Below are 27,684 nucleotides of genomic sequence, written 5' to 3' on the forward strand. Positions count from 1 at the left end.
GGATGGGTAGGTATTCTGCTTACAGAAAAGAAAAGAATACTGATCACGGTGCAGTATGCTTCTCGGGTTCACCACCGCCAGCTCCAAGCACAGGAGAAAATCATGGAGAAACAAACACAACCCATTTTGGTTGTCCTGACAAAAGCAAATCCTACAGGGGGGGCAGGTTTGAAAGGCCACTGCAGAAGTGCGGAAGCATATGTGGTGCAGCCAGGACTCAGCATCTGCTCTAACGACACAGGCTCATTTGATCCCTGACTCGTGACCTCTGAGGTGCCGGGCAGCATCCGCCTCTGGCCTCCCTACCTTTGTAACAGCCCCTTCCTTTTCAGGAGACCTGGAGCACCGGGCATCACATCACAACGACCGCATGAAGGAGGAAGTGCAAGATGATTTCTCTGAGGTCAACAGTTAAACCACACCTGTTACATGAACATCTACGGAACCGGGGTCAGAGGACTGGAACCCTGGGAATGGTAATACCGTCATAACCAATACAGTTAATAATAACTAATAACAGCTGCTGCTTTAAGGGTATGTGTTATGTGCCAGGCAGCACACCGAGCTCTCTAGGTGGGCACTCTCATTTCGTCCACAGCAATCCACACACAGCACAACTACTGAACACATTCTGTCATGTACTGACTTGTATTAGGTACAAGTCCTGTGCTGGGTACTTAACACATTTTATCTTTAATCTTTACAGCAGCCTTAAGAATTAAGAAAAAGTAAGAAAATGGCTTACAAAGTGAGAAAGCTGAGGTTCAGGGAGCTTAAGTGATTTGTCCAGGATCACAAAATCAGGACTGGAATGTGGCTTCCAAAAAGCTCTTTCAAATTCTATTTGGTGATGATTATAAAGAAAACCTAACAGTCATAATGCAACGTATGGACAGTATATATATATATTTTTTCTTCAAATAAGCTGAACCCCTAGATAGCAATTGCTTCTTTAAGAGTATGTCCAATTTCTAAATTATTTCCCAAACTTTGCAAGACTGAAAATAATTCTATCAGACAAATATGTTTGGGGCTAGTAAAACCATTATGAAATCTCTTTGTTTCCTAGTTTACAGACTGAACTTTAACACGAGCAGACTTAGAGCAATGTCATTCTCTTTAGTCAGTCACACGTCACAATGTAATGGAATTTTTAAAACTAGTTTTACCACAATGTGCCTACTACCCCAAGGAGTTTGTTAATGATGTATATTTCAATAAAGTTTCTCATTACTTAATGACTTTTAATGACTAAAAACATGGATTCCAGATGTCTTGGACAGGTTATTGGGATAACGTCATTAAACTGGATAAAGCTAAGTAGAAAATAGCACTTTTCTTGATCTATTTTTATCCATTAAATACGTACTTATTTCATTTTAGGTGCTGATCAGATTGAGTTAATGATAACTATGTCGTGTTTCTTTATAGAAATAACATTCTGAAAGGAACTTCAAACTAATGTCAATATCAAACTAGAGTCATAACATTATTTCCACCTTGCTCCAAGCTTCCAGAAAATATAAGGTGACATTTCCCAGGGGTCACTCTAGAGCCTTCCAAAACCAAGTTTGTGCTCATTGCACCCCCCGCCCCCAACTACACACCCCCAGACTTTTAACATGAACATTCTACATTGAAAATCTTCTATGAGAATCGAAAACATGATTACAAATAAAGTTAAATCCTACACTCTTAAATTTAGGCCCTCAAAAATGGGTTCAATCCAGTGATGGTATTTCAAAGCTATGACCCATCCTCACTTTGCTATTGTTCTTTAGGTCACAGAGTGGAAAATACCCCCATTCCATTTAATTTGAAGAGTTGTTTGAATTTCAAAATCATAAGATGCAATTATCTGAGGGTAATATTAAGTTGGTTTTTAAGTCTGTGGGACACTTACCCAATGTGAGGGATTTGTGTGTAGAACAGAACATGACAGCCACAGTGTCTGCTGGTGTGAAACCTGAATTATTCCTAGTGGCAAAAGAAAAAAGTGTTTTACAAATAAAAAGCATATTTAAGACATCCTCAATCAAATGTAGTACCTACCTTTGTGCTAACATCCCTTTGATCAGTCCTGGTGACAGAAGTAATTCTATACCCAAATGTACAGAAATGTCCAAATTTCTTTTTAGAGAATAATTTCTGAGTCATTTATCCATGAAAAGGAGACAGTCTTAAAAATGTGTGGTGGAGATCTTCTAAAATCACATATGTAATCAGCTTGTGGCACAAGACTTTACAAAAATCACGCAGCAAGGAAAGTTAGCTCAGTCACTAGGCTATCACTTGATTTCAACCCATGGCTTGAAAAGAGTTAATGTATTTCAAAAAGGCTTCCCTCAAGGAGCAACACATCCCTTTGGCAGCAGACAACGGCCTTTGAGAAATACACGGTATGAACAAAGGTTTAACATCATATGTTTTTAGTAAAAATAATAAATTACCAATTTTTATCCATGACTATGTATCAGGTATTCCCTTAAGGTCTTTGCATATAAAGACAAAAACCCTATCAGGTAGGCAATACAATATCATTATTTACGGATGAGGAAACTGAGGCACACAGAAGTTATGTAACCTACCCAGGACCCCATAGCTAGGAAGTGACAGAGCCAGGATTTAAATCAAGTCTGGCTCCTGTGCCCGCGCTTAACTGCCATTGTTTTATTGTTGTATAATATGTTAAGGATAAAAAAAATCTTGTGTAGTCAAAATCCATTAAATGTTATGGGGATCAGTACTGGTGAATATCATATTCAGATTTCCTATTTTAGATCATAAAGATTTAGAGAACCAGGAACCAAAAAGGTTAGAAATGTAAGTTTTATTATTGCATCCTTGATATGTTAGAAACTATTCCTTCCTGCATGATCAGTGTTTGAAGATATAGTGAGTCTGTTCATTCCCGCCCTGAACTCAGACAAGAGGGCTAGCAAACGGAAAAATGTTCTAGAACCCGACTGCATGCATATAGTTGTAGATGTAACAATCTAACCAATTGTCAAGTATGTCTAAAGAAAGAGACCCCACCATTTCCCTTAGTAACCTCATCCTTATATACAACTTTCACTGGGAGAAAAAGCTTCCCTCAGCAGACCCCACATCCTGTTTCTTTGTTATATACTCACTGGAGGGGAGCAGGACCCTCTCCTCCACCACCTGCTCCTCTGTACATATGTTAAGAGAATATTTAAATTGCCCTTTAGTCTCCTCTCCTTTGAAAAATCATGTAAGCTCATGCTTCCTAACCAGTCTTACCTGCAGCCTTTTTTCTTTTTTTAATAACATCTTTCCAAATTGAATTTTTGGTGTCTCACCTCAGTTGAAAGAGAAGGAGGGAGGGAGACAGAGAAAGAGAGAGAAAGAAAGAGAGAGAGAGAGAAAGGGAGAGAGAGTCTCTAGAGAGGATGTTTTGGTTCTGAAGGGGAGGATGATCTCAAGCTTGTCAGGGGGGTAGGGGATGATGATGAAGCCTGTAGAGAACTTCTTGGAGGAAATTACAATTGAGCTAGGCTTTAAAGAACAGGTTTAGACATGCGCAGATGCGGATTTTAGATAAGGGAGAGCAGAACGGAAGCATGCAAGTGCAGGAGGCAGTTGGCAAAGTGCAGACTCTCCAGGGTGACTTGTGTGCAGGGGCACTCGCTCACGTCCAGGAGTGTGGACTCCATAAGATAGGATAAGGGGAACTACTGAAGGACATGGGACAGTAGAATGGCATGGTCAGACCCGTTCTTAAGGAAGAGTAGTCACACAGCCCAGTATAAGGCTAAGTTGATGAGCCCAGGCAGGGAGCAGAAAGCTACGAGGGCCTGAAGAATCACAGTGAGTACAGGAGCTGGTGGTAAAAGACATGAAGATAGAATTAAAAGAACTTGTCAACTGGTAACTTCTACAAAATATTCCCTCCCAACAGCTTAAGAGCACAGGCAGTGCGGGAAATACACTGGAATTTAAATCCAGACCATCCTTTGGCTTAGATATAAAATGGGGATAATACTGTCTGCCTCTTAGGGTCATTGTGAGGATAAATGCCAATATCTGTTAAGAACTGGGCACATAGCAAGTGTTTAAAAATGCTAGGTTAGGGCTTCCCTGGTGGCGCAGTGGTTGAGAGTCCGCCTGCCGATGCAGGGGACACGGGTTCGTGGCCCGGTCTGGGAAGATCCCACATGCCGCGGAGCGGCTGGGCCCGTGAGCCATGGCCGCTGAGCCTGTGCGTCTGGAGCCTGTGCTCCGCAATGGGAGAGGCCACAACAGTGAGAGGCCCGTGTACCGCAAAAAAAAAAAAAAAAAAAAAGCTAGTTTATACTTTTATTGTTATTGTTGCCTTGAGAGAAGAAGAGAGATTGAAGAGAAATTAGAAACTTTGAGAGAAGTATCAAAGCATTAATGGAAATAAGGAATGGAAGAGGAAGCCCAGTAGGGTCTGGGCAGGAGACCCAGGAGTTGAGGTTTAAGTTTACTGAATTTGCAGTAGTGAAGGGGGCTGTGTTTTCAAGAAATCTGGTGAAGAGAAGAAAAGGGCCATGGAGACGAACCTGTTTATACATAGAAAGTGATGATACAGCAGGTAGAAATAATGGACGAAACCACATCCTCAAAGGGGCCTGAGAGGATGAGACTGAGATTAGCCGGAGAGGAGAGTGTCCTACAGTCTGAGAGTCTGTGAGCTGGAAGCAAAAGAAGACAAGGTGAGTGAAAAATACAGAAAATCTTCAGGTGGAGAATAGGAAAGTGGAGGGAATCTACATCAGAGAGTTTACTTTCTGTGCAAAGCGTGAGGCAGTTCATTCATCTACAGAGAAGTCTGAGGGAATACTGAGGCCTGAGAAAAACTTGACATAAGCAGACTGGGGAATATGACCTACGGTCAATTCACAATGAATAAAAGATGTCTCCAGGAATGAATGCCCAGCTGTGATTGTGGAACACGTGGCAGAGCCAGCTGGCCTAGTCTGGGGTCTTTCTCCGGCAATGCTCTGGTGTCAATAACACTGCAAAGGCCTTTGAGGGCTTCGGCTGCCCTTGTTTGTAACCAGTTGCTGCTGCATCTGCATTTAGGCAGTTTGGTTTTCTTCCAAGGGAGTCCGGCAGTACACTTCTTCTTTGGTGAACGCTGTTCTGCTTGACCCATTTCTAATGTGTCTAGATCTCTCTGGCCAAGAAAGCTCTCATTTAATCTGGCGCTGGCTGCCATGTTGGAGCAGCATTTCCAGTGTGGCCAAAGAGGATGTTTGCAAGATATGCTTACTTGTCCTCTGCTCCGGGGTAAGGAGACCGAAGGTAAGCCCACACGAGGAGGTATCTGGCCTGATGTGGGTTGGAACACTGCCCTAGGGTCCAACTGACACAAAGCCCTTCAGTGGGGAGAGAGAATCAGGACGTAAAGATGGAATGTTTGAGGTTAAAAACAATACTCCACCTAAATAGGGCTGACTTATACTCTATGTCTACAGTAACAGACTGTTCCACATCACAGGTCTTGGAGAAGCCAGCAGAGCATGTGCTCACTTAACCTTCCATCCAAGATAAGGAGGAAGAGGATAAGGATGGTGAGTAACCATAGCAGTAAACATTAAAGAAATTTTTTTCTATCACATATATATATATATATTTTTTTAATTGAAGTATAGTTGATTTGCAGTCAACTTTTTTTTTTTTTTTTTTTTGTGGTACGTGGGCCTCTCACTGTTGTGGCCTCTTGAATTGCAGAGCACAGGCTCCGGACGCGCAGGCTCAGTGGGCATGGCTCACGGGCCCAGCCGCTCCGTGGCATGTGGGATCTTCCCGGACCGGGGCACGAACCTGCGTCCCCTGCATCGGCAGGCGGACTCCCAACCACTACACCACCAGGGAAGCCCTGCAGTCAACATTTATTGAGCACTTTTCTAAGCACTTTGCATCCAGTTCTTCTTTCTTCATAGAACAGCCTTATACGGTAACAGTATTTTTGTCTTGTTTTTTCCGAAAAGGGATCTTGAAGCACAGTTGCCTCAAGTCACACAGCTAATAAGGAGGGTGCCCCAAATTGTGAAGACAAGTTTGCCTTCTGAGAAGAACATTATAAAAACTCAAAACCATAACCAAAATCACCACACAATTTAGTGGATGAGAGCAGCCATCCTGGTAACTAACCCTCCCTCACCCATGCTCTGTTCAGGGGTGGTTAAATGGTGAAAAGTCGTGACAACGCACAGAGAAACAAAGTATCCCATACATTGTATTAAGTGGTAATGGCTATAATTATTTTCAGTGATTATCCTCTCTACTGTGTCTGCTCACATTCTTGAAAGGAATCGCATTACTATTTATTTTCGAACTCTACCTTATCTCTATTTAATATTGATTTTCTTTTTATCTTGTTTTTATAATTCCTTTGATTACTTTGGCTTCCCTTGAGATGTTTATTTCCTTTTCTTCCCAACTGGTCTTTTTATTCTCTCACAAAGCTTTCATTCAGTGTTTTCCACATAATATTTATTTTGCCTTCCTTTGAGTACCCACAAAGGAAAACATGTCAAAAGGTTTTACTAGCAGAATTACAGAATGTGGAGCAGAAAGGGTCCTCTGAGATAGTCCTGTCTAAGCCCACTGTTTTTACAGGGGGAAACTTCCACGTGAAATACTTTCCTTTGTTAACCTCTGTACCTGTGTGGCTTTTTTTTTTTTTTTTAACAGAACATGGTTTAAAAATCTTTACCTGGGCTTCTCATCTTCTTTTTTTTTGAAATTTTATTTCATTTTTTTTATACAGCAGTTTCTTATTAGTTATCTATTTTATACATATTAGTGTATATATGTCAATCCCAATCTCCCAGTTCATCCCATCACCCACCCCCACCCTGCTTTCCCCCCTTGGTGTCCATATGTTTGTTCTCTACATTTGTGTTTCTATTTCTGCTTTGCAAACCGGTTCATCTGTACCATTTTTCTAGATTCTATATATATGCGTTAATATACAATATTTGTTTTCCTCTTTCTGACTTACTTCACTCTGTATGACAGTCTCTAGGTCCATCCATGTCTCTACAAATGACCCAATTTCGTTCCTTTTTATGGTTGAGTAATATTCCATTGTATATATGTACCACACCTTTATCCATTCGTCTGTCGATGGGCATTTAGGTTGCTTCCATGACCTGGCTATAGTAAATAGTGCTGCAATGAACATTGGGCTGCATGTGCCTTTTTGAATTATGGTTTTCCCTGGGTATATGCCCAGTAGTGGGATTGCTAGATCACACGGTAATTCTATTTTTAGTTTTTTGAGGAACCTGCATACTGTTCTCCATAGTGGTTGTATCAATTTACATTCCCACCAACAGTGCAAGAGGGTTCCCTTTTCTCCACACCCTCTCCAGCATTTGTGTTTATAGATTTTCTGATGATGCCCATTCTAACTGGTGTGAGGTGATACCTCATTGTAATTTTGATTTGCATTTCTGTAATAGTTAGTGATGTTGAGCAGCTTTTCCTGTGCCTCTTGGCCATCTGTATGTCTTCTTTGGAGAAATGTCTATTTAGGTCTTCTGCCCATTTTTTTGATTGTTTGTTTTTTTTAATATTGAGCTGCATGAGCTGTTTACATATTTTGGAGATTAATCCTTTGTTGATTCGTTTGCAAATATTTTCTCCCATTCTGAGGGTTGTCTTTTCATCTTGTTTATAGTTTCCTTTGCTGTACAGAAGCTTTTAAGTTTCATTAGGTCCCATTTTTGTCTTTACTCGTTTTAGGAGACCTCGTCTATCACCAGCTGTGTGGCACTAAACAAGTTACCCAGAGCTCTGGCTTAGTCGGCCCATCTCTGAAATGGCTAGGAGACTTCCCAGGAATAACAATGCTCCTCTTCTCTCCTTCCCTCCCTTTCTCCCTCTCCTGCCCTCCAGGTCACTCTCCTTCCCTCCCAGGACTATGGCCTGAGGCTGAATGAGACATCTGGTTGAAAATGTACTGATAAGGGCTAAAGCACCTAATGCAAATACTTATATTTGTTTTCTTCCTTTTCCTTTCTTAATAGTTTCTTTTGTCACTCTAGGGACAATCTAGGTTTCTATTACTCTAGTTATCAATCTACCAAACTATCTTGTATATACTTTTAAAAGGCTCCCAATTACTGCTTTATTTTTCTAAGCTTTTTCAACTTTTTTCTTCTACCTTTGAAGCTTCTGAAAGTTGCAGAAAGCTTAGGTCACTATGGACAGTGGACTCTTGGTTTGATGAATCAACTCCCCATTCCTAGCAACTGTGACAGAGAAACGTCCAAAAGAATATATTGCAAAACTAGAAATGCTAATTCTCTCTCTTCCATAATTAGTTTTTGAAATAACATACGCTACTGTGATATAGCAAATATTTTACAGTAGCTAACATTTCTTGAGCACTTACTATATACTAGGTATTAAGCTGAGGGCTTTATGTGCGTATTATTTAATTCTCCAAATGACCCTATGAGATAGATACTACTACTATCTCCATTTTATCAATGAGGAAACGGACAAAAGTTACAAAGTTATTAAACAGGATTGAAACTTGAGTCTGTCTGACTCCAGAGTTGGAATTTTTAACCCTGATGCTCTTCTGTGGACAGATAAATGAGAACACAGAATAACAACTCTCAGATGTATTTTAAATACTCAAAGTAGAAGAGGCTCCCCTGCCAGACACAATGACATGTTACACAATGGTAACATGTCAGGTCTGTAAACCTAAGAAATATTAACCAGGTAAACAAGTGTTGCAGGGAAGTTGAATTTTCTAGGCTGGGTCTCTCCTGGTTTATGCTAAACTTCCACCATCAGAGGTCAGTGGCATGCTGTACAAAAAAAGACAGACTGATTTCTATGTTGAGATTTTTGTCTCTGGATATCTGGATTGGTTTTAGCTTTACTGAATTGGCAAGTAAAAGAAAAGAAAAAACCCACCGCAGGCCAATTTCACTAATTTTAAGAAGGAAGGAACAAAAAGTAGGAAAAGAAAAGAACTCAGAGAATAAACCAGTGGGTCCTAGTTCTAACTCTTGGTATCTTTGACTAATTTGTGTGTGTGTGTGAACTTGGAGAATCCAGTTATATGCTCTCTACAAATTCCCCAACCAAAACAAGGATTGTGAACATTAAAATTCATTGAAGTAGTTTAGTGCAGTGGAAAAAGCATGGGTAAATTCTTTTGGAAATGTCAAATGGAGATGAATTTCAGTTCTAAGTGCAGTATTTGCCATCTGATTTTGGGTAAGTTACTAAACTACTAAAATCTGATTTTAGGCAAGTCCCTAAACTACTCTAAGTGTGGGTCATCATCTGCAAAATAGCAACAAAAATGCATAGTAACCTAGTCTTTTGCTGTCAGACTTACACAAAATAACATATGCACAATCCCTAGCACAGTCCCTGGCACAGAGCAGGGCTCAATAAATGTTGGCATTTTTCATTCCTCCAATAAAATCCTCAAGTGCTATGGGGTCTTCCAGCATGAAAACAGAATGTGAAAATCATAAATTTTGTCTGATTGAAACATCTCCAAATTTTAATGGCATATTTTGGGGCTACACAACCACTACCCAGGAGCACGATTACAGCTACTCTATATTCTGTTGTTTACCAAAGAACAGGCATGTCTGGCAGTGGGCCAAGCAAGTTCAAAACACAACAGAACTTTAGTGAAGGCAGAATAAGGCAGAATAGAAGGGCCTCAAAACCACAAGGCTTTATGAAAGTCCAGCCTACTCCATGCTGACAATTCTCACTTCGAATTCAACTAGTTGTGATACTCCCCTCCCCCAGCCCTCCTTCAGCAATCCCAGTAGAGGCTGTTCTGTGCTTTTCAAGGAATTTTTCAGTCACTGACAGTCTGATATGATAGGATGACTGGGTCTGAGGATTACTTTGGCCACAAGGACCAGCAAACAAACAGCCAGCAGAAGGCAAACATCTTTTCGAAGGTGACGTAACAAGCCATTTACAGAAAGAACTTTAAAATAGCTCCTACTCTCAGACTTACCCAATTAAGTCACATTTTCTCTGTGACTTAACAGCTCCAGGCTCTACTCTTACTTCATAAATCACAACCACAAGCCTGGGAAAATGCTTCAAATTACACCAATCAATAAATTTTTATTGACTGTTTACACCTGGCCTCGTGCTATATAGCAAGTGCTCTAAGAGCCAAATGCCTAATGTGAGGCCTGAGCCATCCATGCTCTGACGCTATTTCAGGCCCCATAAACAACGCAGGCCCCTTCCCTTGTGGCAGCTCATTGCCAGCACCTGGCATTCAAGGCCCTCGCAATCTGGCCCAAGCTTACTTTTCCAGTTACTATTATTATTTTTCATTTTCCTCTACTCCTATTGTTCCGCCAGGTCTTTGTGTGTGTGTGTGTGTGTGTGTGTGTGTGTGTGTGTGTGTTTGCATGTCTACATTTGCTTTACTATTTCTTCTTCCAAGAACTCCCTCTTTGCATCTGTGTTTGCTGAATAATTAGCTATTCTTTATGACTCACGTCAAATCGCATCTCCTCCATGGAGTCTTGTTCTACCACTCTCTTTGGGAGTGCCTTCTTTGAATTGACTCCAGGTTGTGTTACTGTCGCACTAAGAGAACACTCAGTTACCAATGCATATATCTAGTCTATAAACTCAGACAGGATCAAAATCATCATTTGTGGTATTCACTGTGGTAACGTTCTCCTCCCAAAGGCTTAAGTCATATCTGTTGAATGTATAATACTGGTGGAAGAAGTGAGGCTTTAAGAACAGGAAAGATGAACTAGGACATGGAGACGAATTTTGACATGGGGTTAGCCTAAGAAAGGCACAGAAATGAGAATGCCTGAGGTTCTTCCAGGGAACAGCAAAGATTTTACCTCAACCTAAAGCTTAGATAGTGTGAATGCTAGTAGTGGTTCACTTAGCCCCCCAAAATGAACCTCATTCTGCAGGCACTGGCTGACCATTGAAGGTCTCTGAACAGGAGACCTATTATCAGGACTCTGAGTTACTGGAAGCAGTATGAAATACACAAGAAAAGCTCAGTCTGGAAATGAAGAATAACAGTAAGACATGCATGGCAACAGTCTAGGGAGAAAGAGGCAGCGGGAGCCTGAATTAGGGAACGGGCTTGGAGAGCACCGAGGTAGGATCAAGACGTTGAAAACATAATAATGTGAAGGATTCCAGTCTGAGTAACTCCATGGACGGTAGTTCCATTAAAAACTATGAGAGAGAGAGGAAGTACTGGGGGAAAAGATTAATTCCATTTTGAATATTTTGAGTTTAGTGCAGTGGAAAAAGCACGGGTGAGTGTGAGGTCTTGTTAAGACAGTCAGGTGAAGATATCCAAATGGTAAGTGATGAGCAGGGCCAGAGCTCCAGAAAACAGGGCAGTGTAAGGTCTAGGCTTCATCAGCAGGAAGCTGAGAGCTCGAGCCAGCAGAACGGAGGAGGCTGCCTACGCACAAAGTGTGAATAATGAAACGACGGCCAAGAACAGATCCTTTGGTAACTTCTACAACTTGAGGGTGGCAGGAGCAAGATAAAACAGTCGGGAGACAGGAGACCAAGTAGAAGAATGTAGGCGCCTGGAAGCCAAGTAAAGAGCATGATTCGTCCATTAGGAAATTAACAACAAGAGATACCAGATCACTTACCTCGTTGAAAAGATGAATGTTAAAAGCATAAAACTCAGCTGAATGGAACAGACTGAAGAAAAAACAAAAAGATTAAATCTAAATTAGCACTACAGAATCAGTATCTGTAGCATACTTACTGGTCTGCTTCGTTTTATCTGAAACTTATGGGAATTCAAATAGAAAAATAAACAAACGAATGAGTGAAACACACACACATTGCTAAACTGACAGAATCATTTAAACTAGTGGGACTCAACTTGTTCTTTTTATTTTATTTTTTCCACGGGTCGCAGCATGCGGGATCTTAGTTCTCCAACCAGGGATCGAACCCGGGCCCCCTGCAGTGAAAGCGCACCTGGGCCCCCGGCAGTGGAAGCGTAGAGTCTTAACCACTGGACTGCCAGGGAAGTCCCTCAACTTGTTCTTAGTGAAGATATCCTCAGATATAACCTATGATATTTGCTACTCAGGGTAACTCTAAAACCCTCTTTGATTTAAAGTTTGGTTATTTGTTCAATTTCGGAAGAGCTGGTTTGTACTATGAATAATAGCAAATAGCATAAATGTGGTAGCATATAACATATATTTTGGAATGATTCATGTTGATTTTAATAACAAAACATTCTTTGATATTATAATTACCGAAGTAGTCTTTGGTATTACTGGGTAAATAGAACAAAAGGTTAGTTTTGGACCCTAGCAGTTACTTGCATTTTATAGCCTGCTGCTTCTTAAAATGAAATGATATTACTTTGGGTATATTTTAATAGAAAACATTATGTAAATAGTCACATTTTAACCAATGCAGCCAATTACTATACTTAGAAAACGACAGTACCATAGATTATAAATCCTACTTTTAATTCACAATAAAGGGTAAGATTAGCTTCAAGTTACAATAAAATACATTGGCAAAAAAGTGCTCAATCTAGCATTTGAATTTGACAGATACTATGGCTTCTTTCATCTGGCATCAACTATTGTAAATCAGACATAAAAAACACAGGAGATTATGTCATAAGTGCATAACTGATGTCTTTCTAAAGAACAGATACATACGATAAAGTCACTGAGTCCGTACATGCAACACAAAAGGAAGTATTCTTCTCTAAGCAAATGAATACTGGCAATGACTTTAGGGACCACAGATGGCTTTGCTTTGCTATTGAGGAGGCTGAGGAGATAGCAAGGGTATCCCACCTTCCAACTTACTTATGAACAGTATGAGAATAAGACTGAATCTATCCAGGTCGATATCTGGGTTCGAGAACGTGTCACAGAAGGTTGTGTAGATTATCACGAGGAGCACGCTGCTGCTGACAGCACCAAAAGGAGGCTTCTTTCTTTCAAGCCAGTCCTTGATGTATCTTCGGACAATCTGAAACACACAGACCAACAGTTTGCCTCTTTTCAGATGTGGAGGGAGTTGAATTGGGCATTGCAAAGTGATTCTGACAGCAGAAAGACATAAAGGAAAGAGAATAATTTGGAGGATGGCCATAGGGGATTTCAAAGCTTCCCTGCCACACCACTCTTCTCCTGGGGAATTTAACATTTGTAGTGCAACTTCCACTGGTGTCCATAAGGACAGTATATTTTCCACTGCATTCAAATCCATCCTTAATCATGCCAAATGCTCTTTGCTAGCTGTCACTGAGACATGCCCATTAAGCCTCCCCAAAGTTTATCTCTTCTGCTGATCCTAATGGATGTGTGTAATTATCACAGTCCCCTTTGCCTCGATGGACAATTCCAAGTGCAACTTTGGGAATCTTAACAGTCTGACATCTTCAAGAATTTCAAGACAGTAGATAATCGAAAATGATCCATGGAACATATTAATATTTAAAATGCTAGCAATGCACCAGAAGTTTTTAATTAAATTATAACTCATGCTTGAAAAGCAAAAGTGCATGTGTTGTGGGAGTTTAAATAATTCAGACTCTGAATATCTAGAGTTTTTGTGAATCCAAAGACAAATGCCATTTGCATGCTTTTAGAATTCCAGAATTAACACTTAAAAATGAATAAACCTGTCCTAACTTTCCTACAACAGGATGAGTGAAATATGAAGTTATATGGCAATCCTCTCATATTTTAAAATCAAGTCAGATATTTCAAATAAGGACAGCCAGAACATTGGCGATAACTTTAAGTCTGGATATAAAAGTGAACCACTCTATTTAAAACCTTTGGCTTTTGGAAGAAGCTGAACAAACCCGATAATGAAGACTAGAGTTGAGAGACATTAAGTTTTGAGTCACTCATTATCCTGCATAATTGAACATGAGATTTCACAACAGGCTGAATTACCATGATCCATTAGCAATAATGAGGTCAGGGAACTTCTCCTGACAAGGCTGATGGGGTTCTGTCATCTTCCACTCTGTCACTAAAAAGGCTTAATTCGCAATGAGGCATGCCTTCACAGATACTCAAGAATAAATAAACGACTCTCCAGAGAACCTGTGAACAAACGGCTATTGGATCGATCTCCTCCGATCTCAAGTGCTCAGTAAGTAAAACAAGTGTTGAAAAAGGGTGTCCTGGCAGAAAGCTGACCAGTTGGTATGAAGTATACGTGCAGCACCTTGAAGGTTGGGTGGGGCGGGAGGAGAACGAGGGTTTTATAGAGAGAGATAAATAGTGGTTAAATATTTTGAAAAAGTAGATCTTGTAATTAAAGTTACAGGTGAATTTATAAAAAATCATGTTTTGTTTTTGCACAAGTGATCCGAAACCACAGTAACTTATCTAGTGTTCATTTCTTTCTTTAAAGTTTAAATGTAGTGAGGTAGAGAGAAATAAGAGTAGTTCTGTCACATAGTATTATGGACTGATGTATCAGCACACAAATTTTGGTGCTTGAGGGACCCAGATAGTCCCATGTTCGGATATGTCACCATGGGGGTAGCTGCTATTATTAATAGAAGGTTACAGAGACTTCACTTAAAAGGTCATTTCATAATCTGTTGTTTCTGGTAGCATGAAGCTGGTAATTCGTCCAATTCAGTGCAACCCAACTTCTTCAGGAAATAAATGGAAATTACACAGAGTTATTGAAATTGATACTGTCCTCCAATTTTGTTTTAATATATAATGGTTAAAAACACAGAAGTCCTCTCTTTGCAATAGGTTATAGAATGTATGATCCCAATTCCAAAAGTATTGGGTTGGCCAAAAAGTGCCTTCGGTTTTTAAGTAAAAATAAAAGACACATTTTTCATTTTCAAAGAACTTTATTGAAAAACATATTCACCCTTTTTTTCCACTACCTTCTGCCATTTTTCAGGCAACTTCATAATTCCATCTTCCCAAAACGTTTTATCTTTTTGAGCAAAGAACTGTTCCACGTGCCTTCTACAGTCTTCCAGGGAATTGAAATTTTTTCCATTAAGAGAACTTTGTAAGGACAGAAATAAATGGAAATCTGAAGGTGCAATGTCTGGTGAATACGACAGTTGAATCAGAACTTCCCAGCCAAGCTGTAACAGTTTTTGACTGGTCATCAAAGAAACATATGGTTTTGCGTTATCCTGTTGGAGGATTATGCATTTTCTGTTGACTAATTCTGGACGCTTTTCATCAAGTGCTGCTTTCAGTTGGTCTAACTGGGAGCAGTACTTGTTGGAATTAATCGCTCAGTTTTCCAGAAGGAGCTCATAATAGAGGACTCCCTTCCAATCCCACCATATACACAACATCACCTTCTTTGATTGAATACCGGCCTTTGGTGTGCTTGGTGGTGGTTCATTTCGCTTGCCCCACGATCTCTTCCGTTGCACATTATTGTACAGTATCCACTTTTCATCGCCCCTCACGATTTGTTTCAAAAACAGAATGTTTTCATTACATTTCAGTAGAGAATTGCATGCGGAAATATGGTCAAGAAGGTTTTTTTCGCTTAACTTATGTTGAACACAAACATCAAAGCGATGGACATAACCAAGCTGGTGCAAATGATTTTCAGTGCTTGATTTGGATATTTTGAGTATGTCGGCTATCTCCCACGTGGTATAACATTGACTGTTCTCAATTAATATCTCGACTTGATCGCTATCAACTTCAACTGGTGTACCTGACCATGGGGCATCGTCCAGCGAGAAATCTCCAGCGCGAAACTTCGCAGACCACTTTTGACATGCTCGGTCAGTCACAGCACCTTCTCCATATGCTGCACAAATCTTTCTTTGTGTTTCAATTGCATTTTTACCTTTCTTGAAATAATAAAGCATAATATGCTGAAAATGTTGCTTTTTCTCTTCCATCTTCAATATTAAAATGGCTACACAAAAGTTCACCAATTTTGATAAGTCTTTTTTTTTAAATGCACGCTGATATGACAGCTGTCACATACAATCTAACAAAATTGTTTCGAATGAAGTTAAAGACAACTAAGTGCTACTAGAGCCATCTTACAGAAAAAACCGAATGAACCTTTTGGCCCACCCAATAAAAGCGTCTTCTTCCACTACCATCGAGCCCTCTGACAAAATAAACAAATAAATATGAATGAGGTGTAACTCGAAAGTCAAAGCCATTTTAAAAACCAAGACAAATCTGTAATCATCAACTTTATAAGCTGTGATTTGACTTAGTCAACCTTATTACCTCTTTCTTCATTACAAAGTACTCAAAGCCTCATAGTATATTAGGATTCTTTCAATAGGCAAGAAACACGGGCTCCAAATCTGCGTCCTCCTAGCCAAAATGACTTTCTTCTAAACTCTAGCTCACAGAAACGCAAGCATTCAAAATTAAATGACTTTTTTGCTTTTCCCTGTGGAGAGAGAAGGGGAAAAAAATCCTCCTCAGGAAACTTTTTATTTTATTGTCTCACCTTCTACATTTTCATTTTCTTTTTTTTAAATTAAGCACAAGGAAAGGTTAAAGGGAAACTAAAATTCGAATCCCTGTACTTCTAATAAGCTGAGTGACATGTCAATTACTGCATGACCTCCAAGCTGAACCCCTGGAAAAATAACACATCTTAGGTGAAGAAGGTTGATATGCAGAAGTAAGTGAGAACTGTAACAGCCATCATTTTGTTTTCTTCATTTTCTTTTTCGGGGTATTTTCTTATGTTTTTCTTTCTACTCTGTCTCTATACTTATAAATTGATTTTTGAGTGGGGATATACAATGGATAATTTTTCATGTTAAGTCTGAATTTTAAAATTTCTTCAGGTGCCTTCAATTTTTTTAAGATTATTTTTTTCATTTGTTTTTATTTAAAAACACTTTTGAAACTTTAATACAATTTTTAAAGGTTGCTTTCCATCTACAGTTATTACAAAATATTGACTCTATTCCCCGTATTGTACAATACATCCTTGAGCCCATCTTACACCCAGCAGCTTGCACCTCCCCCTCCCCCTCCCCTATATTACCCCTCCCCCCTCCCCACTGGTAACCACTTGTTTGTTGTGTGTATCTGTGAGTCTGCTTCTTTCTTGTTATCTTCAATTTTTATCCCCATTCCACTGAATCCATACATTTTCATAAGCTGCTTTGTTTCTTCATTAATATTCTGTTGAAATGTATAGTAAGGGATATGATATCAAATCCAATTATGTAACGCTTATTAAATATTGAGTAGATTCAAAATAATATCTGTACACTTTCTAAAAAAGTAGAAACAATAATAATAGATGAATACAAGACGCACCCGTCATCTACTGCACTTTTCAAAAATTCTTTCCCTCTATTTACTTCCATTCTCAGGAGCGAGGTCGTGCAGATATTATCCTGCTCAGTTTACAGCTGTAAACAAGGGCATAGAGACCCCAAACAGCTTGAATAAATGTTAAAAAGCTAGTCAGGTGGATGAGCAGGACTCTGACCTCTATTTCCTGAGGGAATAATAGCGTAGAGGTTCAAGGTACAGACTTTGGAGCTTCTTACTTTGTCATCTTGGGCAAATTCCTTAACTTCCCTATGCCTCATCTCTAAAATGGATATAATAGTAGTTGTAGTGAGGACTAAGAAATTAAATAAATATAAAATGCTTTAGAACCAGGGACCGTACGCGGTAAATGATGGCTCTTCGTATTTCCAAGTCCCAGTTTGGTGATGTTTCTCTCACAACACTGTTCAGCAATACATCCCAATGCATAATGTAAAAGTCACTGTTCTCTCAAAGCAATTCAAGTGAAGCAATGAAAACCGTTCATAACTAATTTTATAAATGCAAAATTTTACTAGCATTAATAACATTAACTGCAGCTTTAGCTGGGTATTATTTAATACAAAAAGCCAATCTCAAACTGTGAAACAAATCACTAATGAAAGACTAGAGAATGTACAAATGATAAATTATATGGTGTTTTTTTACTATTAATTTATTGAAAGAAAAGTGGGGTTTAGCATGCTGTTTTAAAAAATAGTTTTCAAAGGTGCTGGAAATTCAATTCATTAACATTTATTCATAAATCTCTCAAATTTAATGCATAAAATAAGTAAGTGTCACAAGCACTTAGATATATTGAAGGCTTTATCGGAAGAGAAGAAATATTACAATAACAGACATTTTATCTCTTTCTAGAATTGACAGAAGCAACAATCTCCCAGCCATCTATGGAAAGACTAATCTTATCTCACAGAGTCACAGCATCTTCGAGCTGGAAGATATACTCCTCATCCTACAAATGAGGTAAGTGAGGCCTAGAAGTCGTGTGTATAGCCAAGCAGTGGCAAAGACCAAACTGCACCTCACGTCACATCACAGTCAGTCAATAATGATTTCAACCCCAAAGAAGTATTGTTTGGAGAAAACACACACAAAAAAAGAAAATAAAATCCACTCTCAGAAATATAAATAAAAAATGGAATGATGAAGTTTTATCATCACTAAAAGATTATGGAAAATATTTTCAACTCACCCTTCCTGGTCTTTTTCTTCTCCCTCTAGTTCCCATTGTTTATTTAAAAGGTAACAATAAAATCTCATTTAAAGATGCATATAAAAGTCTACAGAGATGTTTATTTTCACAGTGTGGCACTGTAACTATAATGTGGTTACAGTGGAGAAATGAGGCTACGTTGCCAGGAATCTAATTCCTCTGAAGTAAATAGTACACTGAGCACTTCTAACGAGGGCTTCAAAGATTGCGTCACAAAAGTTAGGTCTGTCAATCAATTACAAATGAGCAGAGATAAAAGAGCGGACAAGGTCCCTGGTCTCATGGAGCTCATGTTTGAGGAGATAAATAATAAGCAAAACAACAAATAAATGAGAAGCAGATAATGATTCATACCAAATAGAGGTTTAAACTGGATAATACATGAGTGATCGAGTGGGTAGCCTCTGGAGGAAGGGCGAGGAAAGGTCTTTCTGCGGAGGTGACAGGTGAGAGGGTGTTCCAAACAGAAGTACCAGCCAGTGCAAAGGTTCTAAGGCAGCATCAAGGCTGGCTGCTTTCAGAAAACAGAAGCAAAGTCCGTGAGACCCAAGGGTAATGGGCAAGTGGGAGAGTGTTAGGGGAAGTAAAAGGGACTTGAAAATAGAGGACAGGGTGAAATAATCCTGTGAGGAAGCAGAGTAAGATATCTGGAAAGTACTGAGTGACATTTTCAATTTGGGGTCATGAATTTAAAACAAGATGAGAACCAATCATATGTTTCTCTCTAGTGAAGCTGGAGACCTAGGGAAAACGGCTGCTGGGGGTACTGAGGGGATAGGTTCAAAGTTTTCTTCAGCCAATGTTTTTATACAGTTTACACCCAACTACTGAGTATGCTATTAAATATACTTATGATAGAGTTTCCACTTCCTGGAAGCTCACGGGTACATTACTGTCTCTCCTGATAAATACGACGGGTGAAGTATGATGGGAGAACTGGAGTTTACTCTAGGCCCAGGGAGTCAGAGCACATCAGAGGGCATCTCTGTCTTGAGTCTTTAGAAATGAAGAGAAGTTTGCTGGCAGAAACGATGGCAGCAACGAGATAAAAGGCATGGAGCAGTGAAGGGGCACGGTCGGGTGAGGGGGTAGTGGGCACACCGCATGGCAGAAGAGGAGCCTGTGTGAAGGGGATGGTGGGAGGGGACAGGCTGGGGTCAAACTGTGAGGGGCTTTGCGGGCCACACGAGGAGTGGGCGACAGGGAACCGGGAGGGAAGTTTCTAAGGAGAGGAATAACATAATCTGGTTTGTTCTTTAGGACTGCCCTGGAGTGGTGAACACATTAGATGGGGACTGGAAGAGATTCCCAGCAGAGAGACAGGGTTGGGAGGTGCAGTAATTTAGACAAGAGATGGTGAAGGTGTGGCACCCTCTCTGGCACGCACGAGGCTGCAGATGCCAGAGCTGGAAGATTTTGGAGGCAGAAATGGTGACATTTAGTGCCTGCCTGGATGTGAGGGAGTGAGGACGTTAGGCGGCAGTGTGGCTTCTAGGGGGAGAGACCAGGGGTGTGACTGTTAATTCCCAAGACTAGAATATAAGAGGTAGATGCAAACACATCTACCTTGTAAGTGGTTGCAAACATAAAGGTTTCCTCTTTGAAAAAAGCCACGAGGGTACTTTGGTACTAGAGAACTTTTTAAAAACCAGCCCTCTTGCTTTTGACTACCTTTACTGCTTTATAATTTACTGTAATACTTTACTACTGGGCACGCAAGCTATCTAACAATTCATTATTCTCTCTGGATAAATAGTCTTAATTACATAAATAATATAACACTATATATTTAAAAAATCCATTGAATAGTGTAGACAAAATTTTTTTGTCCATATAATTGAAGACAAACATTTATTATTAAGAGAGATTGTTTCTGAGATCCACTAAGAGAAGAATGTGTGAGCCCCGAGTTATTATATGGAATTCATTTCAGAACCAAGAGAATAAGCATGGGTTTAAACTAATACTGTCCAGAGCTGAGCAGGGCAGGTAGGTTCCTCTATAAGACACAGCATTTCCCTAAGTGATCGCAGACCTCTCACGCATTCACTCCCTCTCTCCCTCACCCAACACGTATTTATTGGGTGCCTGTGTAATGGCAAACAAAGCAAATGTGGTTCCTGTACTCATAAAGCTTACCGTCTAATGAGGGAGACCAACTGTTAACAAGCAAACAAAAGATAAGTATATACTGTGACAAGGGCCAAGAAAGGACTCAAACAAGGTGCCACAATAAAGAGTAAAAGGGAAACATACTTCAGGTAGGTGGTCCAAAGAAGGTATGAATTAAAGAGCCCAATGAGCAATGAGTTGCAGTGGGAGGGTGGGTAGAAAGACATTCTAAACAGAAAAATTAAGCAGCAATTGAGAAAAAGCCAAGGCTAGAGTTTAGGAAGTGGGCAAAGAGTTAGAGAGGTAGACGCCGTAAGATTTATTCAGAATACCTGTTATGTGAGCAGCACTGTGGGAATATTTTTTCAAGGATTATCCTGTATTTAATTAAATGGTATTCTCTGAGTGCTTTTAAACCCTCCCCCTTTACTGTAAGTTTAGACCCTTTCCTAAAACTAAAATTAAAAAAAAAAATAGCGCATGTATAGTGGATGCTGTGTTGTGCCCCCCAGACCCATCTCTTCAGTAATGAGATGCTTATTCCCATATCTGCAAGGCATGTTGATTGACTGAAAGATCTCAGTTGACTTCCTCTTTGGGAACTGCTGCTAAGAGAGCAGACTCACCCAAGGACCTACTCACCCAAGGACCTACCTACCTACCTACCTACCCCGGAGGGGCAAGGAAGCCAGCATCTGATGACTGCTCAGCACAAGAGGAGAGAAACCAGGCACGCGTGTCTTAGGCAGGACAACTCTGAGGGGTTGGTCCAGCCTAAGGCTGTGGCCCCTTCACCCCCGTCCTACTCGTCCCACTCTCCCAGGTGTTGATCCCAAGGGTTCTCCCCCATTCAGCTTCCTGCATGGAAACCTCTGTCTCAGAGTTCATTTCCCAGAAAACCTAAGACAGCATGTAAATATTACATGTCTATACACACACCGTTTTTTATTGTTAATGCCTCAAAGAGTTGCTTCCTGTTTTGTATCTACAGGGAATTTGAAAATGATGATGAAACTATAGTGCACTTACCTGTATCAGGTTCTATGAGGACAAAAACTTTACATGCATCCTATTTCATTTGACGCTCACAACAACCCTTCAAGATAGGTCCCATTATTACACAGTTTGATAAATTATGAACCTGGAGCTAAGGAGATTAAACGACTTGCCCAAGGTCACACAGCAAATAAAAGGCAGAACTAAGAGCTAGAGTCTAGTTGCTCTTAACCCAACATCTGTGCTCTTCGCCATCCTAATGTACTCTTTTTCTAAGACTCACTCACTTTAGCAGTACATTAAACTCTGTACGCTGTTGCTGTGCCTACCTATGATGAAAACAACAATGACAACCTTGTTTTTGAATCTGTATGCTCATAACTGAATTATATGCTCATCATCAGCCTGTTATAAGAAGTTAGGAATTTCTTCTGCGAGTCTAATTCAGTAAGAATGATAAGGGAAACTAAACTTTCTAAGGTCTAATTTTAAGAGCTAATAGAATTAAATGTTTATTTTATCAACTACAGGGTCACAAATATGATCACTGCTATCGGAGGAGCCTAAGAATAAGAAGAAGCCAGTCAAATGCAGGTGGTTGTCCCCCAAATGGTCATAATTGCTGAGACCTTATCAGAAATCAAGGTAATGATCTGCTAGACGTTTCCAAGCTAGCTACATAGCTACAAAGAAGGGAAGATAAATTTTAAACATCAAGATTGTGTGCTGGTGTCCCTATATATAGCTATCTGTAAAGCAGATTGATGTTAATTAAAAAAATAAAAAGATGAGACCTTTGTGGCTGAGGAAACCTTCTGTTGGACAGTCTTAGATTTTCATTTAACCATCTCTTCCTCTATCTTTTCTCTCGATTGTCCTGACATTACGTAAGAATTCACAATTTGATCTATAAAGAAAAGAGCAGAGAGAACTGGAGACCTTACCTGTCCAATAATGAGGGGAACCACAACAGTCATAAAAAGCTGAGAAAAAATAGATGTAAAAGGCACAGAAGAGGAGGAGTGAAGCTGTAAAACAAGAATACGAGGAGTTAGAATCACTTTAAATCCGTTCTCAATACCGCTGTTAACTAGTGTAATAAATGAATTCTCTCACATGCACAAAAACTTGGTAGCTATATACAAGGAGCAAGTGAAGTTACTTTTATTTTTGAAATTTAGCACGAAATAGACTGAGTAGTTTAATATATAATTTTTATTGGGAGACTAAGATTGAAGAAAAATAACTATTGTTTTGCAATTAACTTAAATTTCTTCTTATTAAATACATTTCTGAATTGTAAAGCCGTTCTGTGTTCATACTGTCTGTACCCATATGGCAGATTTCACCTGTAATCATAGTTTACGTGATTTCTATTTCACCCGTCTGCAGATACCTAAAACAAACAAGTGTGTCTCATTCTTTTATTAACGAGATAATATTTGTATTTATGTAAATGAAAGTTTCTAACTTTCCTACTCCTCCAAAACAAAGGCAATGATTCTCATACCCTTTAAAATTCATTCTTAAACAAAATCTTGGAAATGGGAAATCCTGAAATGGAACTTATTTTTCAACTGAAAATTTCAATATACCGCTCCTAAATTTGTATGTCTTAACGTTGCTCAGAATTCCCGTTTTGCCTCTGTCCTCAGTTTTTGATTCTTTCTTTGCTAATGATTGCAGTCTCAGCTTCATAAAGATGCCAGCAGCACCAGGCAGTGTTTCTCTGTGAACACGTCAACACTCACATTAACCTCAACTACCAAGACCTGCTGTCTTCCTATTAACTTTCTAATGTTTTTTTCAAAATCTCCTTTCTGGACAAACAGTAGCCTTTTCCACAGTTGTTTATCCCTTTCATGAGTCCCTTCTGCAAACAGGTTCTCCCAAGCCATCAGTGACGATCCCCCCTGGCCCTTGGAAGTTACCTTCACCTTCCCCTGCAGACCACACCTCAGTTTTCATATTTACCTAAGTTTAGTTAAACTTGGAAATATCTTTTGGAAAGTAATTTTTGTGAAAGATGCGGAGACGGTAATGATGGAGGGCAGAGAATATTAAATAAAACATATCAAATATTTAGATAAGTGAAGTCCATAGCTCAGAATGAAGTGATGTGGGACCAGTGTTTTCACTGATTTCTGTGTGAACTGGCTTACCGAAATCTTTTCTATGCCCTGGTCTATTTTATAAAACTCTGTCCCCCATCCTCGGCCCCAATCTATACGCACTCAGAAGGTCAAGAATGTATGCCCTGTCCATCAGTGGCCTGCATCCACTTAATAGTGCCTTCAACACTGACCACTGGCTGTCAGTTTCACCCACAAAAAGTGTCGCCTCTAGCCTTTTCCTCCAGAACAAATATAAACGAAAGAAATACAAGCAGAAAAAACGAAACTGGTGAAGAACACACAGGATTTGTGGTGTGTTAAATGTTACATGGCTGTTAGATATTTCTTTTTAGTCAAAACCAAAGTATTAAAAGCTAATGATTAGAGCAACGATGTCCTTGAAGTGCAAGGTATTTAACAAATATATTCTCTCCACAAATATTAACCCTAAGGATGCTCCTGGGGCAAGGACTGAAATAAGGAAAAATATATTTTACAAAGAAACTGAGACACTGGATAATTAGAAAAATAAACTTTAAAGAACAAAGTTTTCAAGTTCAGAAACATTCAACTCAATGCTCTATCCATAGGGTTCACAATGTTTGAAGAGAGGCAGTAGGGTTCGAGGTGATAACCCTCAAGTAAAAAGTCTCAATGCTTGCCTGAAATCTCATGGGTGATCTCACATATCTCTGTTCCTCTTTTTATCTCAACTTTATTAAGTTATTTAATGTATTTTTTAAATGTTTTCATGAATAATCATATGAAGCTATATTCCCTCTGTCAGCCGAGCGCTTATCCCAGGAACTGGTACAGAGAATATGTATGCAGAAAGCGTAAACCTGTGCAGAATGAACAGATGAACTAATTTGTAAACACGGGGTGCTAAAAAGAGACAAACTCTTATCCAAAATCATATCCCTGTTTTTTCTAAAAAAAAAAAAACACAAAACTTAAGTATATCTAAAAATCTCTTATTATCACGTAGCATTACAAAATCAGTTGGTATTATTCTTTTCACTGCTTGTTTATCACTAGTAACAAAACGAACTTGAATGTGCACCTAGAAACTAAGGGCATCTATTCATGATAAAAACCAAGGGAAGAAAGGACCAGCTCACACGCACGTGTGCCTGTGTAAAACAACAGAGCGAGCCTGGTGGTGCATGTTACCTCCCTCAGTTCTCCTCCACCCCCTCCTTAGCTCCTTAATGCTGCTCTGGAAGGGAAGACCTAAAACTGATAGAATCCTAACCTGCAAGAGACTTGTAGTCCCATTAGCTCTTTTTAAAGATTGAAAACTGAGGTCCAGAGAGAAGCAGCTTGTAATGAACACTTCGAAGACCTGTGTTATGATGTGCAGTTGGCAGTGCTCCTCAAACACATGCAAGCAACTCTTCAGCCAGATCTGCTCTGTGATAGAAGCCAGATGCACACTGGGAAGGCTGGTTAGTTTAACCATAAAGTATTACTGCAGAGCAGTAAACTCAGATCAATTGGACAGAAAAGTTAAAATGTGATTTCGTGTATTGAGTCCATGTTGGGGGTTCTTTTTAATCCTAATCCAAGCTAAAAGGGAAGTAGAGGAAAACCCATTTCAACTTTGGTGTTGAAGAATAGTCTGTGTTTCACTTTCTAGATCCATCACGTAACAGACCACCTGCATGTTCAGTGTCTGGGAGCCTCTTGTTCCTAGAAGACAGTGGAAAAGGCTATGGGGTGAGGGGGAGGGTGGGAGGTTGTCCATGATCCCCAAGGTCCCTTTGTCCTCGAAAACACCCATGATCTCTGATCCACTTGATTAGGAGCACAGGTTAGAGCAGCCCTCCTCTGCGGCTTTGTCAGATCAGAGGCCAGAGCAAGCTAGCCAGGGATGTAGGTAACTGGGTACACGAAACCAGACTAAGTACGGTGGAGATGTTGGGGAGGAAGTCCTGCAGGGTGGCTTCCTTAGAAGTGGCTCTGAAAGGAAGGAAATCTCAGTCCTGGGGTCTAACTTGGCATAAGTCCTTTCTTTTGAATCGGCCACCAGACCTGTCGCTGTGGTCGGTTTGAAGATGCAGAGGTCCCCTTGGGGAGGTTCCTGACACTATGAAGTACGCCCTGGCATCCAGAAGAAAGAAGAGTGAGCATCTGCATTTGAGAGTATGACTAGAAGATTACAAGACCCAATCACTTTGCATGCAGAGTTGATTTTAACTAAAGCAGAAGGAAATACGCTGCCCGGGCTATTTGTTTCTTCACATTTTAATGAGGAGCCTCATGTGGTTTCTGTTTCAGAGACCAATGTGTTTGGTCTCTGAAGCATCAATTATTGAAGCATCAATAATTTGCACGTTTGGATAAAGTTGCGGGTTCAGCATAAGCTTGTGTCAAGCAAGTGCTCTGGGCTTCGCTGAGCCACCCGGCGGGTTTAAAGGTCCTACGTCTCACATTGCCAACCCGTGCTTTAAGATACCGCATGTGAAATAAACAATCCAGGCATTGGCTAATCTCTTTCAGGAATATATGCTTTAAAGCAGAGAACTCACAATTAGGTTTATTTGTTTTAATCTCATGCTGCGAAGAAACGTTTCAGTGAAAATTAAATATGTGGGAATTTAAGACCTTTGTGTTCAATCATTCAAATGGCAACCGGTGCCTCTTGTGGGCCAGAGGCATGTTCTCAGCCCCAGGGATCCAACAGTGAACAAAAAACCAAACCCCCCCCAGCTCCAGGAGCTGCTTTTCAAAGTTGAGGTCTGCATGTGGGTCCACCCATCACCAAGTGCACACTCCTTTCTTTCCCCTGCTTATAACTGGAAAAGTTCTAGTCTTTTCCTAAGAATTATTTCAAGCATCACTTCTTTGGGGATTATTTCCAAACCCTCCTCCCCAAATGCGGACTTGGCCACCCCCTCTTTTGTGGCTCTGTGTTGCCACTGTACCGCTCAGAATCCTTGGTTGTTCTTGTTTACACATCTGCCTCTCCCAGTAGACTGTATGTTCCTGAAGGTCAGGGACGCGGTCCTTTTCATGTTTATGTTCCGGGTGCCCAGAAGAGTGACTATGTTCTACATCTAGGGTGGTGGTTCTCAAACGTTAACATACCAGACACACCTGGAGGGCTTGTGGGAACACCTGTTCCTTGGTGCCACCTTCAGAGTTTCTGATTCGTGACACCTAGCAGGAAGGACGAGGGGAGGAAGGGGAGAATTTGCACTTCTAACCAGGCCCCAGGTGATGCTGCTGCTACTGCTGGGCTGGGCTTTACCTTTGAGAACCACGGAGTTAGTACACAGTATGTGCTCCAGAATGTGTGTTCACCTAATGAATGGCCACAACACACAGGTAGAAAGAGAGGCTTGACAATGTTTTTTCTTCTTTCCATCCTTCCAGCTTTCGGTAAGTTACAGAGTCCTGCTGAATTCACAGCCCCAAGAAAGGACCAGGAGTCTCCCACCCAATTGTCTCCTATAATTACAGTTATGGTAACATTTATTGTGCACTGCTCTGAATGCCTAATGTGTTGAATGATTTAATACAGCGACCCCTTGAGGTGGGTCTCATTAGCACCCCCATTTTCATATGAGGAAACTGTGGCACAGAACACTTGAACAGCCTGGACATGGTCACCGTACCTAGAAAGTGACGGAGGCGGGAACTCAACCCAGAAGGCTGTCTCCACAGCCCTCACACTTAATCCTTACATTCCACCGCACATTAACAACAGAAGGGACAGAGCAGTGAGAAGGGGGCAGGAGTGGAGGCCAAAGCTGGCCTCCCCTTATCTTGTCCATGTGAGAGAAAGAGAAGAGCGTCTGTGTGTCTGTATGTGTGTTTTGTGAGGGCTGCAAGGAGATGGGGAGCTGGAGGGCAGAAGCAAAAAGACAGAGGGAGGGCTTCCCTGGTGGCACAGTGGTTGAGAGTCCGCCTGCCGATGCAGGGG

The 27,684-nt window shown here is 40.3% G+C and overlaps 1 protein-coding gene across 3 annotated transcripts in view; it reads right to left on the bottom strand.

Moving 5' to 3' along the window:
* Positions 1-27,684, bottom strand: part of SLC10A7 (solute carrier family 10 member 7) — a 269,103-nt gene that overhangs the window by 54,363 nt on the left and 187,056 nt on the right. For 2 of the 3 annotated variants that reach the window (XM_060147130.1, XM_060147128.1), the window contains exons 7-10: positions 22,587-22,670; positions 12,846-13,011; positions 11,652-11,703; positions 1,904-1,977 (exon numbers count right to left, since the gene is read on the bottom strand). In XM_060147130.1, coding sequence (XP_060003113.1) covers positions 1,904-1,977; positions 11,652-11,703; positions 12,846-13,011; positions 22,587-22,670 — 376 coding nt within the window. The remainder of the gene's footprint in view (positions 1-1,903; positions 1,978-11,651; positions 11,704-12,845; positions 13,012-22,586; positions 22,671-27,684) is intronic. The other variant, XM_060147129.1, reaches the window with a different exon arrangement.

This window comes from Lagenorhynchus albirostris, chromosome 4 (assembly GCF_949774975.1).
Source record: "Lagenorhynchus albirostris chromosome 4, mLagAlb1.1, whole genome shotgun sequence".
In the NCBI taxonomy this organism is placed as follows: Eukaryota; Metazoa; Chordata; class Mammalia; order Artiodactyla; family Delphinidae; genus Lagenorhynchus; species Lagenorhynchus albirostris.